The 19,433-nt window shown below is 49.5% G+C and overlaps 1 protein-coding gene across 14 annotated transcripts in view; it reads left to right on the top strand.

The window, feature by feature from the left end:
* Nucleotides 1-19,433, top strand: part of PTPRF (protein tyrosine phosphatase receptor type F) — a 392,629-nt gene that overhangs the window by 337,296 nt on the left and 35,900 nt on the right. For all 14 annotated transcript variants that reach the window (XM_037403550.1, XM_037403535.1, XM_037403536.1 and 11 more), the window contains 7 exons: nucleotides 1,705-1,822; nucleotides 4,053-4,631; nucleotides 5,270-5,367; nucleotides 11,287-11,540; nucleotides 12,237-12,327; nucleotides 15,354-15,566; nucleotides 18,655-18,809. In XM_037403550.1, coding sequence (XP_037259447.1) covers nucleotides 1,705-1,822; nucleotides 4,053-4,631; nucleotides 5,270-5,367; nucleotides 11,287-11,540; nucleotides 12,237-12,327; nucleotides 15,354-15,566; nucleotides 18,655-18,809 — 1,508 coding nt within the window. The remainder of the gene's footprint in view (nucleotides 1-1,704; nucleotides 1,823-4,052; nucleotides 4,632-5,269; nucleotides 5,368-11,286; nucleotides 11,541-12,236; nucleotides 12,328-15,353; nucleotides 15,567-18,654; nucleotides 18,810-19,433) is intronic.

Here is a 19,433-nt window from a genome sequence, read left to right as displayed (position 1 = left end):
CATTACGTGCCCTACTGTGAGCTTCCCCAGCACGATGTATTTCTCCTGCTTTATACGGAGGATTCTTGCTCGTAGTGGCTTTGTCATGACAGCACTGTGTTTACATTATGCAATCAGACCTTCTTTCATCCATCCCTCGTCGCTCTCCCCTCCTCCCAGCTCGCTTGCTTTGCTCCTGGTGGCATGCTTTTGCGTGAGAATTTCTCTTTGCATGGATTTGGGAGGAGTGAATTCTCTTGGGATGTTCAGAGTCTGCAGGTTTCGTGTGAGTGCTTCCCCTGCGGGTCCATTGGCACCGATCGGACTGCGCGTCCACTCACCCGCACACATGATCTGCTGCAGGGGCGGAGTTGGGATCGGACTCTGGTTCACACGGTGATTTTGGCGGGGTTCTTGTTGGTGCTTGTTGATTTTTCTCTGGGCTGGCTGGTTCCGCGATGGTAACGTGGTGGTTTTCATGAGTAAGCCTGGGCAGGTAACCTGAACCAGCAGCACTGACTGGAAGTCAGCAGGTTTAATAGCGTGGGTGTTTGTGCGAGTGATGGGAGACTGGCTGTGCTCTGAGAGCAACCGCAGGTGCCCCTTGTACCCCTCAAGCTGGCAGGGATGCCCCAGGCAGAGATCAGACCCCTGGAGCAGCCTCTAACAGTGCCCATGCGGCCTGTCCTCAGCAACTGGAGATTAACCCTCTCCATCTCTGCTCTTCTTGTCTGCAACCAACCGAGAGCCCCTGTCTCCTTTCCAAAAGCTTCTCCAGCCCGGTTGTCTCTTGCTCCCTGACCTGATGGGTTGTTAGTGCTAATGGCCCAGTTGCTTTCACAGCACCCACAGATAACTGCAGTTCAGGGGTACCTGCCCTGAGCTCACTGGGAGCTGCTGAGCTCACTGTGTTTGCTTGTTTCAGGCCTGGCCAGCCAGGCTTGGCACGAGTCATGTTGCCGCTGGAGGCCAGGAGGGAGGAGCAGCGCTCCCCTCTTTGATCTCAAATTGAGGTGCAGAGCCATGCCCTCCTCCTGCCCAGAGGAAACCAGAGCATGCAAGGATGCTAGGACCCCTGCCGAGTCCGCCTTTCTGCTGCCAGACCTCCCATAGTGCAGGATTTTCCCTCCAGGTCTTGCCAGCATCTTGCAATGACCCCATCCCATCCCTGCAACGCTGTGCCTGGCAAGGAGGGTGAGCATGATGCTGTAGCACTGCAGGTGCTCCCTGCCTGGGGCCCCCCGCCCCTGCATTGCCTCTCTGTGCTCCCCGAGGCTCTGCTGCAAGAGGCAGCTTTAAAAATCCCCAAATTAGCCCCTAAGAGATTTCCGCAGCCAGCTGAACTGGCTTTTGCTCTGGTTCACAGCTCCACAGTCCTCTTACTCTCAGGTTTCACGCAGGACCATCTCTGGAGCAGATCTCCTTCTTGGCAGAAGCCGTGGGAGAGCACAACTGCTGACACAGGTTGCTGGTGGGTCCTCGGAAAGGCCAAGTGTTAGAGGCAGGGTTGAAATTAGGCAGGTGAGCGTTGCGAGTGGCAGCACTTGTAGTTTGCTGGCTCTGTGCAAGATGCGTGTGTTTCAGTGCGATGCGTGAGTGTGAGCCAGTGAGTGTGTCGGTGTGTTGCTGTTGGAGACACTGACCCCAGTGCCCTCTTGCTCACTCCAGTAACAAGCATTTGCTCTTCTCGTTTGCCTCTTCTCTGCCCCGTGGATGAAATCCCAGGAGACAGTCATTGGAGGCCTGCTGCCAGAAACCACCTACTCTGTCACAGTCGCTGCCTACACCACCAAAGGAGATGGTGCCCGCAGCAAGCCAAAAGTCATCACCACCACAGGGGCAGGTGAGTGTGGGGAGTGGATGCCACAGCCACAGTAGGGGTGGTGGTAAAACCTCCCAAGAGGTGCATGGGGAGTATGGCCAAGGCACCTGTACGAGAGGAAGCGAGAGGGCTGGAGACGCTGCAGAGGTACATACTCTTGTGATCTCCAGCCCTTACTTACAGGCTTTGCCACTGGATCACCTGAGCAAAGTGCAGCAAACAGATGGACAGACACTGCCAGGGCCTGTGAGAGAGCAATGAAACTCATGGGTCTGAGCTCATCTGCATAGTCCAGAGACCTGGGAAGAGGAAGCCTGAAAGTCCAGGCCCTCCTCAGCTTTGGAGTCATGGCCTGTCCTCACCTTGTTCTCGCAGGCGAGTGCCATTTCTTGCTTCCTGCAGTAACTGGGATGGCCCCTGGCACAGGGGGCTCCTCGAGGTGCTTCTCAGCTCCCCCCCAGCCATTGCTACTGCTGCCTCCCCAGGCTTATATAGGTGAGCCCAGCTGCTCCTAGAGTCATGGTAAAATCTGGAACACAACAAATCCTGCCATAGGAGTGCTGCGAACACAACTTCTAGGTCCTGGTGATCCCAGCCAGGTTGGTTCTGCTATCTCAGTAGAGACTCGTACCCTGTGCCTAGTGCAACACGGGATCCTCAACCTGGAGCAGGGGCAGCCAGGAGTTCATCAGGTGCTTTCCTCCGGATGCGGTCAAGCTTGCCTTTGGCAGTGGCACCAACTAGTTGACATTGTCTTGTCCACGATTTCCACTCACTAGACCTGTCCTACAACCGATAATCCTGCTGCTTCCTCACACCAGCCGCAGGAACAGTATTTACCACTTGTTATTATGGGAATGCAGCTTGTGCAAACTGAGAGCATTTGTTCCTGGTGCTTTTAAACAAGGAACAGCTTGCCATCTCCTCCGCGCTGCATATGGGGAGCTCCAGAGGTAGTTTCCACTGTCACAATCTCAAATGCTGTCTCCCTTGTGCCTCACCATGATGTATGCTCTGTTCATCAAATTGCTACAGCTGTCCTATAAACAGGAAAAGCTTCTTAAACATCCCAGTGTTGCACTGTAAACCACAGTGGGTCTTCCCATGTTATGATGCACATTTAAAGTTAATATTTGGAATCAGCTTTGAAAATAATGTGTCCCTTAATACTAGCTGCTGTTAGACATTGTATTATGAGTGCAAGGAGGATGGCACTGGCAGTGGAAATGTAATTGTACGTCTTAAATAGGTACAAAACCACCCCCAGAGCTGCCTTTGTACAGGCTCGTCTGCAGGCTTGACCTCAAAGGAGAGTGTTGGTATCGCCCTCTGATGGCAAAATCGGGGCATAATTCTGTCAAAAGCATTTTTCTCTTGTGATCGTCTGTGGGCTCATACATTTCAAAACTGTGCAAGGATATGTAACTAGGTTTGGCTACAATCCCATTTTCGTTTTCATATCGATGGCCCCATTCCTTTGATTCTGAGTATCTTCCCTATCAGTTGATTTGTTTACAAATCTAAGCTGATGTGAAGACGCATCCGTTTTTTAACTGAAGGAGATCAAGGTATTAAACCATCAATTTAAAGCCATCAGTTCCTAACCAGTGACGACAGCACCCCTTGACTTGTGCAGCATAAGCAAAAATCCTGTGGAACGCTTGTGTTCACCTCTCACATCGACACTGACATCACGAATCTGCTCATCAGCTAAACCAAAATGTATTCTGATGGCAAACAGCCCGCCCAGCTCTGCTCGCTGCCTCTGCAGATGGTAAAACTGCAAGGTTTCAGGATGAAATTTGTCTGCCTCCAGACAGATCAGGATGCTGGACTCGGGCTTCTGTGTGCCTGTTGTGATACAGTGCACTGGGGCCAGCATCCAGTGAAGACCACTGATTGGGAGGACGATCTTCTCAGATCTTCTCTGAGATAAATATTATACTTTGAGGTACCTTAAACCTTTCCTGTAAAAGGGGATGAATTTTGGGGCTGGATATGGCTGAATTGATTCTCTGTTTAGATGGCAGCACATGGGAAAATGGCAGCCAAGAGCTGGCTAGCTCCAGCTTCCCTCACCACCGGATTAGGGTCAGTCTGCCTCTATCCATGTGAATTGTCTGTCATCCTCTTCACCCTGTTTTCTGAACTTTCCCACTTTCCTCAATCCTCACGGACTGAGCAGCACAGAAGCGGTCCTTCCTTCCCCTCCTCCCAGGCTATAGATGGTCATTGTGTGTTTATGTTGCAGTCCCGGGGAAGCCCACCATGATGATTAGCACGACAGCCATGAACACAGCCCTCATCCAGTGGCACCCACCCAAGGAGATGGTAGGGGAGCTGCTGGGTTACCGGCTGCAGTACAGACGTCTTGATGAGGAAAAGATGAACACGATAGACTTCGGGAAGAGAGACCATCACTACACTGTGACCAACCTGCACAAGGGGGCCACATACCTCTTCAGACTGTCTGCCAAGAACAGAGCTGGCCCAGGAGAGGAGTTTGAGAAGGAGATCACTACTGCGGAAGATGTGCCAAGTGGCTTCCCGCAGAACCTGCGTGTGGTGGGTCTCACCACTTCCACCACAGAAGTTGCATGGGACCCCCCAGTCTTGGCAGAAAGAAACGGCAAGATCGTCAACTACACTGTGGTATACAGGGACATAAATAGCCAGCAGGACCTCGTTAACATCACCAGGGACACAAGTATCACTTTGACGAATCTGAAGCCAGATACCACTTACGACATCAAAGTGAGGGCCCGCACCAATAAGGGGGTTGGGCCGCTCAGCCCCAGCATCCAGTCCCGGACCATGCCTGTGGAGCAAGGTAAGTGCCCCGCTAACAAGCCCTAACAACAAGCTCTGCCTCCGGGACAGGGACCTTTGCTTTGGTTCACGAGACTACGTTCCCTTTCGCTCTGGCTAATGAGATCAGGTACAGTGTGCTCCCTAGTCTAAAACTAGTTCGGCGAGGGGAGGCTCAGCGAAGGTTTCCTTAAAGTTGCTGTTTGAGGGGAGAGGGGCGTTGGTGGTAGCTTAATTGCCTTTGTTGCTCCACAGGCACACTTTGATGTTTTATCTGTACATGAAAGGCTCTTGCTTGAACTGGAGCCGGCAGCTGGGTAGGATCATCTGCAGATCCAGTACCTGAGCACCACTGTTCTTTGATCGTGGCAAAGGGCCAAGAGAGTGTGAGTGGAGGGGGGAGAAAGGAAGGCTGCAGTTCAGCCTACAACTTCCTTTCTGTGATGCTGGAAAGTATAGTCAAAAAGCAAAACTCCACTGGAGACTGGGGACTTGGTAAAAGGCTGTTGCTCTTTTCTCCTCATCCCTCGCTTCTCTGCTGTAGCTGAACTCTTTGACCTCTGCTGCTGAGTTAGACAAAGAGAGACTTGGAGCCAAGCTGCTGCCTGGCTCCCTCCTGACTGGCCTTACAGCGCTCAAATATCTTGTTTTTCATTCCAGTGTTTGCTAAGAACTTCCGCGTCAATGCCGTCATGAAAACGTCTGTGTTGCTGAGCTGGGAAGTGCCTGACTCCTATAAATCTGCAGTGCCTTTTAAGGTAAGGGTGGGATGCAGAGGACAGGGAGCTCCACCTGTGGCAGTGAGCAGGACAGTGGAAAGTGGCATCTTGACCTGCCATGATGTTTTCAGGCCATCACCCAAGAGACGAGCAGGGTCACGTTGCTCACTGCCCTGGGTTCTTGTGGAGCTCAGACCTCCAAGCCTAAGTTATGTATCTGCTCTTACTTTTGAGCACCCACACGTGAACCACTGGCACACAGTAGAGCACAGAAAGCTGCTTGCTTTCCTTCCTCTCAGCCTTCTTTGGCCAGAAGGTGTGTAGTTTTGTTTCTTTCTGTTTTGATCAGTTGTGGAATGGCCAGTAAGCATGGCTCGTGGTAACAAAACAGGAGTGAATAATGATGGCTGAAGCACACCAACAGGAAGTGCCAGGCAGTGAAGGCATGTGCTGAGCAGAGGCAGTGTGAGAATGCGGATGTCTTGGGGATCATAATATGTATTTCTGGCTTCGCACCATCTGGCTAGAAACCGATCTTGAGCATCAAGTACCTTGATAGTGCCTCTGAATTAGTTGCCTTTTCAAAGGCAAATGGAAACTGGTCCAGCATCCCAAATCACTGATGCTTTTCCCATGAGCAGTTGTGGTGGTTTTTTACGCAGTCCCAAGCAGTGCTTCACTCCTCCATCAGCTTTCTCAAGTAACTTGTTACCTAGTATCACTTGGCCGGGGCCTACTGGTCAGGCTGGCCATTGCAGCTCCGAGACAGTGGTTACACAAGCTTGTCCTGATGCCTGACTTGGTTGAAGTATGAAAAGTCATAAATGCGACTTAATTGCAACAGACCACCAGGAAAAAGTGGTCTGAAAACCAGCCAGTGAATCAAACTAAGGATGACTCCTTTTGCAATGTGTCCTGTCTCAAACATCTGTATTGCCTTTATGAGCTACTGCAGAGCATCAAGGGAGATGCATAATCTCAGGGAGTGAAGGAGAGAAGCATCATCACCCTTCCAGAAGGTGTTACAGGTGTGAGCAGCACAAGATGTGTCAGTGCAGAGGGAGCTCTGCAGGAATGGCTGCTGCTCTCTTTTTCTGCATCACAGTTCTGGATGTAGTGTCATCCACCAGGCTGCAGACAACACTGATGTCTTCCTGCTCTTATCTGTCCCCCAGTGCAGATCACAGAGTGGGTAAAAGACTTGAGTGCGGTGGAAATTTCTACAGATCTCAGTGCAGCTTGTCTCCTTTAAGAAACAAGACCAACATGTCACATTGCCAAGGATAATCTTCCACCCAGTTTCAGCAGCTATCTGCTGCCTCTGCAGAGGTGGCCAGGGGTGGGAGCAGTGTGACTTCCCTTCCTTCTTGCACAGGCATCCTGCCGTGCTGTGCCTCAAGAGCAAATGCAAGGCCTGCATGAGCTGTGGAGACCCACAGCCAGCAGAATGAGGGGAAGGTCCTGAACTGCCTCTACATCAGACTGTGTGTGAGCACCTCCCCTTCCTTGTTACACTCTCCTTGTTTAAATCCTGAAGCTGAATTACCATGATCAATAGCAGGCACTTGTTAACATGCAGCGTTTAGCTGAAGCAGACACGGCTTTTGTGAAGACCTTCTGGTATTCAAAGCTTTCCCAGATGTAGGGTGCATTAGGATCAGTGTTCTGATATCTGGCCGCAAGGAACTTCACAGAGCCCTGTTACTTTGCACTCTGCTGGAGAACCAGTCTGCTTCATCTTGCCTTATTCTTGTGGCACAAAGCCCACGTCTCTCTCTGACAGCACAGTGCTAGAAAGGGACAGTGTGACCTTTGGAGCATTACTGCCACATAAGGATGGTGGAGTGGCTGGAGGTAGCCAGGAGCCAAGGACGTAATGCTGATGCCTTGTAGCTGTGATTGTTTACACAGACGGTGACTCAGGGTCTGCCCCTGCTGCGGTTAAACCTCAGATGACACAGAAGCAGATGGCATTAGCCACTTGCTAACTGAAGAGCAGTCATGCAAATGAGAGTGTTAAAAGGATAGTTCTCTAATAGTGTCTTCTTTCTATTAATGTTCCTAGACTTGCAGGCACACATGAGTCAAGGCCGGGAGCTAAGAGGGTCAGCTCCAGGTCGTTGATTGTGCCACTCAAAAGAAATCCTTAACCTTCAGGACTTCGTATTTTTATAAACAAGGCACCTCTCTCCTCTAATTCAGGCACATGGGATGCTGAGGCCAGAGCCTAATACTGTAACTAGCATAGCAGATAAATCTCCATGGGAACAATTAGTATTATCTACACTTGATAAACAGTCTCATGCTAAATCTATGTCCCAAAGGGTGTCATATTCTACGTTAACAGATTTAATTAAAGTAGATATTGTTCTGACAATGAATAGTAAGGCACAGGCAGGACTGATGCTTTTTTGTTTTTATAGGGGATGAACTGAGACCTTAGGAATTTTCATTGCTACCAAATCAATAATGAAGGTTTGACTTCTCTTTGGGGAATTTTCACAGCTTCTTCTGGTCCAGGAGATAAATTCCGTGTAAAATGTTGCCCAGCAGTTGTGGCGGAACAGAGGCACTATTCCTTTTCTTTTCCGGTGAGCTTGCAGAAAACTGTTCTGGAGCTTTCATGGAAAGTGCAAGATATATACAATCTTCTCCTTGGGGAAACTGCACTTTCCCGAGACGAATTTTTCAACTTAAGGGCAGGACAGAGGATATATCAGTTAAAGGCAGCATCACAAGGTATTCAACAAATAGGGAGAAGGAACAGCACCTTTTGAAAATTATGATGGTACTGGTTCAGAAATAACCCTGAGAATGCTGGGCAGTGCTTTCTCACAGTGTGTCCCATGGAATGTAGTAATTACTCCTGCCCGCAAAAGAGGCAACCTTGTCTGCTTCTCCATCAAGTCATTATCTTTTCCAGTGTTGCACACTATGTGTCTTTTCATCTTTTAGTTCAATACATTCTTTGCTGCCTTGAAATCAAGCAGCAGACCTTCAGCAGTGACATTTGGACCCACCTAGCCTTGCCAATCTTCTCTTGTGGGTAAGAGCAGCACAAATGACATTTTACAGCAGTCCATGGGCTAGTCAGCAATGTTTGGCAGTTCAGAGCCCTTGGGCCAAATTTGCTGCTGACTTAAGTAGTTACCAGTGGGCCATGATGCAACCTCTAAATAGCATTCCTGCTCGAGCTCCCGGGCATCTTCAGCTGCACACAAATGACTGTTTCTGAGACTTTACATTATTGTAAGGTTTGTGTAGAGGCCTTAACTAATGATGCATAACATTTGAGAAGACAATGTGTTATGGCAGGTAAAGGAACGTGGAACTGCTACAGCAACTGGGAAAAGGGGGGATGGTGGAGAATGCTTCAGGAAAGCATTGCAAATGCCAATTTCACTGTCTTTAGACACAAATGTCTGTGTATGGCAGTAAAAATTATCATCTGGTGTCAGGACTGAATCAGAGACTTGTGTCCTGACCAGTTCCAGTGCAGAGCCTGCAAGGAAACTGAAGTGCCTGACCATCTCTTCTGCATCCTGTTGCTCCAGGAGAACAGCTACATCCCCAGCAGGTGCCTCATGTGTAGGCAGTTAGTGGGCGAGTGTCTTCCCTAGAGCACACACAGAAGCAGTTCATGATACTTTTACCAGGAAAGAATTCATAATGAGAAATCTCATCTGAGAGGCAGCAGAACTCTGTGGGTTTTGCATCCTTCCAGCATAGCTCTTAAAGCTGGAAGTTCGGTTTTGTTCAAGTCTGTGTTGGAGCACATGAAGAGAGGTCCCACTGCTCCACCAGGACACCCCCGGACTTGCTCTTATTGGGAATATCTGGACCTGTACTATTGCATTATCATTGCAACGGATGGTGCTGGCACAGACTGCAAAGCTGCTCAGATGACTTGAAGTCTAGCACTCCTGTCTTTGTTGTGCCTACTTCTGTGTCAGAGCAAGGTGAAACCTGCCGATTAAATATCTGTGATATTCCAGCCCTATAAGAAGCATTTCTTCATTTCACCTTTTTCACTCACATTAGCACCCACCTGATGTACATGTCTTCAGAGAAAGGGGTTAAAGCCCAGGAGAAAGTATCTTAAGAGGAGTCACAGCAGAGAACAATTCCTTCCTCACATCCTACCTCTGACAGCCTTTCCTGCACATGGGCCAGCCAGCAGGGGCTTTGTCCCTGAAAACCTCTGTTATTTTAGTTCTTGGTACTCATTTTTGCAGTTCATCCCTGAAGATTGTAGTATGTCAACAAATGTGATTGATTGCATCTCTTCTCCATTGCTGGCTCCTCACCGCTGCTCTGTTGGGAGTCTCGTCTCAGCCACAAAAAAGCTGGGGCTCTTTTCCCATCCACACCTCCATGCAAAGTGACCTGAAGAGGATTTGAAGTATGCTGCAGATATCACTGTTTGGATAGCACAAAAGCAGAGCTGCCTAGCCTGGTCCCTGTGCTCCGTTGTCCTTCATATCTCTTTCCAGGGCCTCCCTCCCCCTCCCAGCTCCAGCACTAAGCATTAGAAGAGTGCTGATCAGCTGCCCTTGCCCCAGCAAGCCAGCAGCCTTCTGCAGATTTCTGCCACCTGCTGAAAAGGTGACTTGGAAGGTTTGGTCCCTCCCTTGCTGCCTGCATCAGCCTGAACAGTGGACTCAGCTGGTGAAAAATCTGGTTTACCTCAAGTAGTTTTTCTTCCACAGAGCCGTCTTCCCTCTCAAGGCTGCTGTTGGAAAGAGCATGTTTTACTGTGTGGTCTCTGTCTGTGACACATAATAACTGCCATGGTTTAACATGCTCCAGCTCTGCCATTGCCAGTTTTTGGCATGCTGTGTCTCTGCACCGCTATCAGGAATCCAGCACTCCTCTGCCAGGCTGGACAGTCGCCTGGTGGAAAGAAACAGGCTGGTTTATCACAGCTGGGGCACAACCTCTGGTCTCTCCAGTTCTGTACACCCCATTTGTCTCTGTCTCCAGGAACTGCTTGAGTTTCTGGCTTTGCAGAGGCAGTGCCCAGGGTTTCGGGTACAGGAGTTGTTCCGTCAGGATTGAGTTTCCCAGGGCAGACAGGCTGTTTGGTGCAGCTAATCCACCAGTGCCTATGGCTGCTGTGCCTTGGGGGGGGGGGTGTGTGGTCCTGCATATCTGCAACACTGAGGGCACTGAGAAAATGTCATTAGCTGAGGGGCTGGTGGGCCCAAGGTGGGAAGCTGTGCATGGGGGCTGCCCGGGGCCACCAGCAGCTCTGCCCTGCCCTGCCTTGCCCAGCAGCCCCTTGCAAGCACAGCAAGGAAAAGCTGCAGGAATCTCCTGCCCATAGCTGCCACAGCACCAGCATCTGTTGTCATGGCAACAGAGTGTCACACCTGCAAAGCCGCTGTTTTGGGTACCAGTTTGTGAGCCCTTCGTGGAATTTGTCAGATAGTTGGTACAGCATGTAACTCCCCCCCAGGTCACCTTGCTGGGATGGGGTTGCTCTGCATTAACCATTTGATCAGGCATCAGCTGGTAGACACAGGAGTGACACCAATTTAAAGCAGGCAGGATTTTACACCAAAAGCATATTGTGCACTGTAGCCTCGTGAGACTAGAAACAAAGACCCATTCATCTCCGCATGAGGGCAAAGCACAGCCATCTGGATTCCTCCCTCGAACCGGCACTAAAAAGCAGTGCATGTGTCACCAGCAGCCTCACAGCTAGCACAAGCCACCGGGCTTTGCTGAGATGACCCTTCCTCTGCCCCATCACTGCGAGGCACAGGGAGCACAGCTCAACTTTCTGCTGGGGGTTGCTCTTTAACTAAAGATTTATGGCTGTTTATGAAGCACACAGTAGCTGAACCACCTGAGGGAGGGCCCAGAGCCAAATTGTCACCTCTAATGCTGCTATTTTGAGGGTGAGTTTTCATCAGCAGCTGTCGGCTGCATGAGTATGTCCTTTTCCTGTTTCAGATTCTGTACAATAGCCAGAGTGTGGAGGTGGATGGCCACTCGATGAAGAAACTCATAAGTGACCTCCAGCCAGACACGGACTATTCTTTTGTGCTAATGAACCGTGGCAGCAGTGCTGGGGGGCTCCAGCACCTTGTCTCGATCCGCACCGCTCCTGACGTCTTGCAAAGCAAACCCATCGCCACAAACAAGTACATACAGGAAGGAAAATTCACACTCACCCTTCCCAAAGTCCAGACCTCTGTGCCGGTTAGGTAGGTGCCATGCCTGGGTGGAGGAGGCAGGGTGGGGGCCTAAAGATGGGGAAAGAGGCAGGGCAGACCACTGCCAGCTTGTGGATTGGTAACCTGGGAGTGAACTTCGAAGCAGGCTACAGTACAGAGTGAGGCACTTACTCGTAACATGGGATCACGCTGCTGGCTCTTTCTGAGCAAATATTTATGTACAATAAAATTAAGACAATTCTTTGACAGTTTGCCCTCACTCTGATGGGTATACTCCAGATGCTACCAGCAAAAACACAGTTGAGGCTCAGGAGGGACTTTCTCTGACACTGTATAATATCCTTTAAATAAATAATGCCTAAAGCCTCAAGGAGATTAAAAAAGCGAGTTTGTAGAAGTCCTATTTGTTACTGTGGTATCCTTGCACTGAAGCACAATTCCCCCAGGGTTCTTGCTACAATCCGATTATATAAATGTCCTTCTCACAGCTCCTCCACCACCCTCTGGAGCACAGTCTGTAGATCTTCATTAACCTAATGAGTGCTAATGGGAGTGTTCTCTGCTCTGGTGCAGCTGGAAAGCCAGCCTTTTCCTTACTGAAGCCTTTTGCTGCTTAGAGGGCAGGGAAAGGAGCAGGTCATCCTTGAGAGGCATATGGCACATGTTACTTGGTGACCTGCCAGAGATGACTTGGGGTCCAGTGCTTACGTTTTCCTTCCTTCACAGGTGGTACTACATCGTGGTTGTGCCAGCAGATCAGAGCACCAGCAGCCCAACTGCTCGATGGCGGACACCTGATGAGATGGAGCTGGACCAGGTAGGCATCTGTAGCAGCTGATGTGATGGAAGTGGCTCTTGGGTGGCCCGGTGTGCTTTGCCCAGGCCTCCTGGCAACAGCATGGGTGCAGCAGCATAGGTATGTCAGAGATGGGAGGCTGTGGGACATGTGGTGGCCACTCACCCTTTCTTGGCTGGTGACAGCATATAGGAAGGAGGCTGGAGTCAAGCAAGGGAGAAGCCACCTCCCAGAATGTGCCTTATTAGGAGACCACGCTTGAGTGTCTCACAGCTCTGACCAGGACAGATCCTGTCTCAGGTTGTACGCTTTTTGCAGCCTTTTTCAGCTGAAGCAATTTGATGCTAATTTGAAAACAAGCTAGAAGAGAAAGATACTGTTCTCAGTTTATTAAGCTGTCCTGTCAGGAGGCTGTCCACTCTCTGGATATGACCTGAGCCTTCAGTTTAGATAAAGAGTTCACTCTAGTATCCAACAAAACCTCCAAAGTTCCCTTCACACTTGCTTTGTTAAAGGCTTTCAGTATTCACCAGCCCATTCACCCCAAGATGCAACTTCTTCTGTGCAGGAGTCCTCCAAGACCAGTAGCACAGTATGTGTGCAGGTGTCAGGAGAGTCCCACAAAGGGATTTGTGGGCTCTTTCTTCCCCATATACACCACCACACCCAAAGCACTAAGGAAAAATTCCAAGAAATCACACACAGAAGGGTCCATTAAGAGAACAAAGTTGCAAGCTTGAAGCGCTCAGAAATTACAAAGCGTTAGAAGCTGCAAATCAGCCCTTGCTTATCATCAATCTTTAATTACGTGATTGTGCAATCTTTTCCATGGGGTCCCAGCTCATGGCGTGTATCGGTGGATCTGTTCTGCACATGGAGCACAATTGTGTGATGGAGAACCATCACCTGTAGATCTGCATCACTTCATTGCAGAAGCTGGAAGATGTCACAAGAAATAGAAGACTAGGATGAGAAAGTATGGTTGGGTTTTGGGCTTTAGGTGGTTGAAAGCTATCAAGAGAAATGGTTTCTATCTCTGTTTCACCCAGCCCCAGGCAAATGACTTAAACTAAAATTTTCATTAGCAGCCATTGTCTTCCATGTTTTGTTTTCTCAGAGTGCTCAGTTTGAGATCTCGGAGCCTCATTTGCAAAGTGTAAGCATCCCCAGCTGCAGAGAAAGTCAATAGGAGCTCTACTGGATACAGTTAGTGCTATAAAAAAATGCTAAGTTTGCTTTAAAAGACAAAACAAGCCAATGTCTTTTCAATTTGACATTCAAAATTAGTGGACATTTTTTACGTTAATGTCCCTGTGTCTCTGTTCTCCATCTGTAAAATTAGGATAATCACTTTCATCTCACCTCATACGGGTGTTTGGAAGATAAAATCGTTAATGTTTTTGAAGCACTTGTAATATTATAGTGATCAGCACCATAGAAAAGCCCACGAGGAAATTATTAATTTTGTCTTCAGAGCTGGATTTGAATAGTAAGCAATAAACAAGGCCTCAGGCTGCATAATGCAAAGAAGAAAACAAAATATGGAATAGCTGCTCTTTGATTAAGCGCTGTCTGTCCTGTGTATTGAACAAAGCAGGGGAGTTACAGAAGAGATAGTATGTGACCATGCAGTCAAGGATAGTAGCACAGTGCACATACATAAGATAGCTGAATTAATTTTGCACAGGCAGTATTAATTTTCTAATTTTTCAGGATCTGAACTTTGCGAGCCTAGCGTTCTTTTGATGCAGTCTTTTGGTGTGAGTTACATGTATAAGTGGCAGTAGCATCCAGCAACCTCAGTCATACTGGAGTCCTGTGGTTTCATGCCCTTGCACATAACAGCTTGCTTTCTGCCCCAAAGAGCTCAGCTGTAATTTCAGCCAAGATACAAGAGATGTGTGTAGGGAGCAAACTCCACAATCTAAAGACTGTTTTTCCGCCGTTCCCCCTGCAGTTATAAGGACATTTGTGAAACTGAGATTTCTCCATCCCTTTCTTTGGTCCCCTTTTTTTTTTTTTTTTTTTTTTTCCTCTTTTTTGGGGGGCGGGGCAGAGGTGATACTGCAAGACAAGGTACAAGGTATAGTTTTTCTAAATTGCTCCAACATGCATATTCATAAGAGGACAGGGATGGACTGTTGAGAGGAAAGAGAAGGGGGTGCCTTACCCAGCTTTTTCCCTTCAGAGGGAATGAGCTCAGCTCAGCGGTGTGGCTTTGTGTGCACATCACTGTCCCCAGCCCCGCTGACATTCCCTGTTTGCCCTGACAGTGCTGCACCGATACACTCGTGTGTGAAATGTATTTCATGCATCCTTCTTCATTTTAAATTAGAATTTCTGTTCCAAGGCTGATATTCGTTTTTATTCATTAGAAAAACGTCTTTAAACATCTGAGAGTGTTTCTTAGCAGTATAATTGAATTTTTGTGTGTTTATATCCTTTTTCATGAATTTGTGGCTGACTATGAAATTTGCCATTTTTACTCTGAACATCCCATGAAATCTGTTATCATTCTGTGTGATTTACACAAAGCTCTGCCTGCAACCCCGCAGCAGGTGAAATACCGAGGCACTGACAGAAGGGACAGACGCAGCAAATGTCACTTTTTCCCTATATATCAGTATCAGCTGTAATTCACATGCAGTGTCCATAAGAGAGCATGAGCTGCTTTCCAGACCAATATTTGGACTACAGAATGTGGTCTAATTCCCTTGCAGCTTGTTGGGATACATTAACTCAGGGTGATGGGGCAGTCAGGCTGTCTCAGCCCCAACATTCACCGTGTCAGCATCCCAGAGCTCAGGGCTCTCCCAAAACGGAGAACCTGGTGGAGCTTGCAGTGAGGGTCTGCAGACAGGTGCCCCAGCAATGCCTAAACGGATAATGCATCCCTCTGGTTTCTTAGTACCACCATGTCCAAATCAAACCCAGTATCTTCTCCTCCCTTCTATTCCACCCTGCTGAGCCCTACAACCAGTAAGGTAACAGTGTAAGGCGGTGTCACACTGGGCGAAGCAATAGTGATGCACCTTGTTTGTCCCCAGCTGCTGGAGGCCATAAGCCAAGGGAGTCAGAGCAGGCGCCAGCGACGCCAAGCAGACAGACTCAAGCCCTACATTGCTGCTCAAGTGGACGTGCTGCCCGAGACTTTCACCCTGGGGGACGAGAAGAACTACAAAGGTTTCTACAACAAGCCCCTGTCTCAAGACTTGAGCTATCGTTGCTTCGTGCTGGCCTCACTGGAGGATGGAGACACGGTAAGGACTCTGCTGGGGGGACACAGCCTTTCCTAGCAGAGCTGGGGTGGGCTTAGTGCAGGCAGGGCAAGCCGGGATGGCAGAGTTTTCTCTGAAGAGAGGAGAGTGAGGCTGCATACGGGTCTCAACAAGCTGAGGTGGCTGGCATGATAGATGGTGATTTTGGAGAGAAATGGCACATGTATTTGACAAAACAGATGAGCATGGAGGGCAGTGTCAACACACGCGTTCTACGTAAGCTTGGTTGTGGCTTGCTGGGCTGTGTGCAGAGCAGAGCTTGACACACGGTTGGGATGGGCTCGGTTCTCATTCTGCTTCGGTTCAAGTAAGTGACTGGAAAACCACCCTGTGAAATCCTACCCTGCACGGTGGCTGCTGAGGCTCTGTGGTGAACAGGATGATCCCCTTGCAAACCTGCCTTCACAGGCCCTTCTGTGGCCAGAACCTCGCTTTCAGATGACATCTGAAGCAAACGTGCTTCCCATCGCAGTGGGTTCTCAGCAGGGCGAAGCTGCACACTTGCCTGCTGCGTAGGGATTCTTGCTCCTTTGCCTCTCCTTGCTAGAGGCAAATGGGCTATGCCTGTGTCGGCAGCGTGCCGAGCACACAGGGCCTGGCCACGTGAGGGGGAAGGGAGTAGCTGATGCAATAAGCCAGGAGCAGCACGGCAAGACCTGCGCATCAGTGTCCAGCTGTAAACGCGGAGGGCAGGAGTGGTGGTGGCGGCGGCAGTAGCAGTGGCCAGTGTGTAAATAATGGAAATAATAGAGATGCACAGAATACTTTGGTCGGCTTCCAAGCTGCGGCTCCCTTCCTCAGCCTCATTTGCTTGTAATGGCTCATTAGGGCTGGTCAAGTTCTTCATTACTCATCCAGCTCACATGTTCCCGTACAAGACGTGCATACTGGTGAGGAAAGGAGAGGCACAGATTAACAGCAAGGTGAGGCAGAGGCCTCAGGATGTGCTGTCCTGGTAATCCCTGTCAAGAAGAGATGACCTTAACTAGTTGATCCTAGACTATCATCATCATCATCTCCTCCCTAGCGTAGATCTGCCACAGCTCTCCAGTGAACCACCAGGCCAGCAGAGTTATTACACCCTGCTCCTAGAGACCACCTTTCTGCATCCCCCGCTGTGTTGCATCCATTTTCATTTGAAGCATGAGGCATTCCATCCAAGGCTGTGCACTATCTCCCCCACTCAGCTCCTCTTAAATTGCCTGCTCTGTCTCTCGTGTCAGCAGGCGAGCATAACATTGCCATTCTTCAAAGGCAAAAGGGAGTGTGGTTGAAATGCCATCTCTGAGAGCAGGGGCACCTGCACCTTGCAGTCTGCCTTTGGAAATGCCACTGAGATAACAGTCCTTCTGATCTCTTCTGCTTCTGCCTTCTCCCGGAAGGAGGCATCTCCAAAGTGTGTCTGCAGAAATACGAATTTTTGCCCCTTGCACAAAGCTTTGGAGATGAACACACATGTTACCTTGCTGCACAGATCAGCATGCTCCTTCCCCCGCCACCTAATGCATTTTGGCCTTTCTGAGTAGTCACAGGCAAAGCCTTTGTGCCTTCCTCACAGAGCAGCCATTTGCCCACACAAAGGGGGGCCCCAGGCCTTCTACTCCGTCCTCTCATCGCCAATGTAGCATCTTCTTGTCTGTGCCATGCCCAGACAGAGCTGTTGCAGGCTCCCCGCCCTGCTATTTGAACTGGATGAGGGGGTAAAGGAACAGACCGATGGGTTGCAGTGATCCCATGCAGACTTGTTTTTTAGGAACAGAGCTGAACTGGGAGCCGGCAGCTACTTCAGAGTCATTGAAACAGGGTCGTGTAGGGCTGAAAGATTTCATGGTCAAAGCAGCAACCACCCTCCATGCTCCCCCTCCAGCCAGTGGCATCTCTGACCACTGATAAATCTGAGGAGAGCAGCTAGGATACCACCACACCTGTGCGTGCTGCCAGAAGGATGTCACAGATAAGAGCATTTTCTGTACTCCACGCATGTTTGAAGCCAGGCTGGCTGGGATCAAGGGCACCTGTGAGGGGAGATCAAGATGTGCGTTTGTATGACACCAGCACGCTTGATTTTTCCCTTTCTTCTCCTCACATGCACACAGACAATGAAGTGCATGTTTAAACTTCAGCCTTAAAGCAGGAGATTTATAGATCCACAGGCACCTCTTCAGTGACTGACATTTTCTGTGGCAGGAGCAGAGCATTTCTGGCTCCCTAATGCTGGGCAGCAGGTGCTGCTCAAAAGCCACAGGCACTGAACTGATACACCTCTAGCCCTTTCTAAGAGGGGGAAGGGATTTCTTTTTGCAGCATTTAACCCTTCTGACCCCGCGAAGCTGAGCTGTGAAGGGACAACACAGCTTCATAAGCCTTAGCAACAGCAGAAGAACAAGCCAGGTGCAGTGTCATTTTTCTGCAGGAACAGTTTGGGTCACTGCTAATCCTGTCTTGCTGGTGGGGCTAGAAAGCTGTCCCTTTGGGTTATAAATCTCTGGGCTGCCAGATTGCAGAAGTCTCTGGAAAGAAACCTGTAAGCATGAGCCCCTTTCCAAGGTCTGTTTATGAGGGCTGAGACATCAGGCAGAAAATGTTCGTGTCATTTCGTTCCTTTAAGAAAACCACCTAGCCAAGCAGGGGGTTTCCTAATATAGTCCTGTCCAGGAGAGATGTGTTGGTATCAACACAGCAGGTATTATAAACCACTTAGGACTCATCAGCCAGCCCCACTGTGCAATTGGTTGGGATTCAAAAGCTTGTGATTTGGCTCCGAGAGAATCCAGGGCTGGCAAGTGGCGCTTAGCTGGGCTGCTCCAGTTTGGCACCTCGAGGCCAGGTCTGCCAGCCAGGAAGTTGCTGGCATGGAGAATGTTTCACACCAAGAAGAGATTTCCCACAGTGTGACCTCCGCTGATGTCGAGGGAGGGAGGATCTGGTGGGGTGCTGCTGGAGTTTGAGAAGCATGACCGTTCCCTGCTAGCCAGAGGCAAGGGGAAACCTCTGCATTTCAGGGATGTAGCTGATGCTTTAGCATAATGGACACTTGCTTTTCTCTCCCTCTCCTGCCAATGCTGTTCAGAAGAGATATGCAGCCAGCCCCTACTCGGATGAGATCGTGATGGAAGTGGCTTCAGCAAAACAGCAGGATGAACCAGAGATGCTGTGGGTGATGGGACCTGTCCTGGCCGTGATATTAATCATCATCATTGTCATTGCTATACTCCTTTTCAAAAGGTGAGATCCAATCCAGGACATAGCAGTTATGGCATGAGCACTACAGGTGCTGGCACCTTCAAGACCCTCCTTGTAGCCTTCATATATGGGGTGCTGTGATAGACGGTCCTTGGTTTTCCTGGGGAGGAGGAAGGTCTCTACCTGGCTGCTTTATAAAGAGGGTAGAAGGGCTGGGTATGCAGGAGTGATTTAACATGAGCCCCAGGACACAGAACTGCTGTAGATTCTGGAAATGTGTAAGCAGAGGAGAGCGGCTTTGTCCCTAAGCCAGTCTGGCCACTCTCTGGTCTCACAGTGTGGATTTGCAGCCTTAGGGACTTCTCTAATACTGAGTTTCTGTGGGAATTGCCTGCTTGGTCTCTGGCAGGTGCTCTCACTACTGTGAATTTCGAGTGAGGAACATGGTCTTGGTGGTGAGAACAGATCATGGATGTGACAGGCTGAAAGCAGAGGAGGAGCTTTCTTCATAAGGCCTCTCAGTCCTGGCTACCAGATCAGGACCATCCACGCACTGTACTCCCTGCTGAAGCAGCCACCTGCTTTTGCGTAGCAGAGCAGTCCTCCTAGAGCTGTAACTGTAGTGTGAGATGCTTGTTAGTCTTCCCGAGGAGCCGCAGGTTGCAT

The sequence above is a fragment of the Falco rusticolus genome, chromosome 11 (assembly GCF_015220075.1).
Source record: "Falco rusticolus isolate bFalRus1 chromosome 11, bFalRus1.pri, whole genome shotgun sequence".
NCBI lineage: Eukaryota > Metazoa > Chordata > Aves > Falconiformes > Falconidae > Falco > Falco rusticolus.
This window is presented reverse-complemented; position numbering and strand designations above follow the sequence as displayed.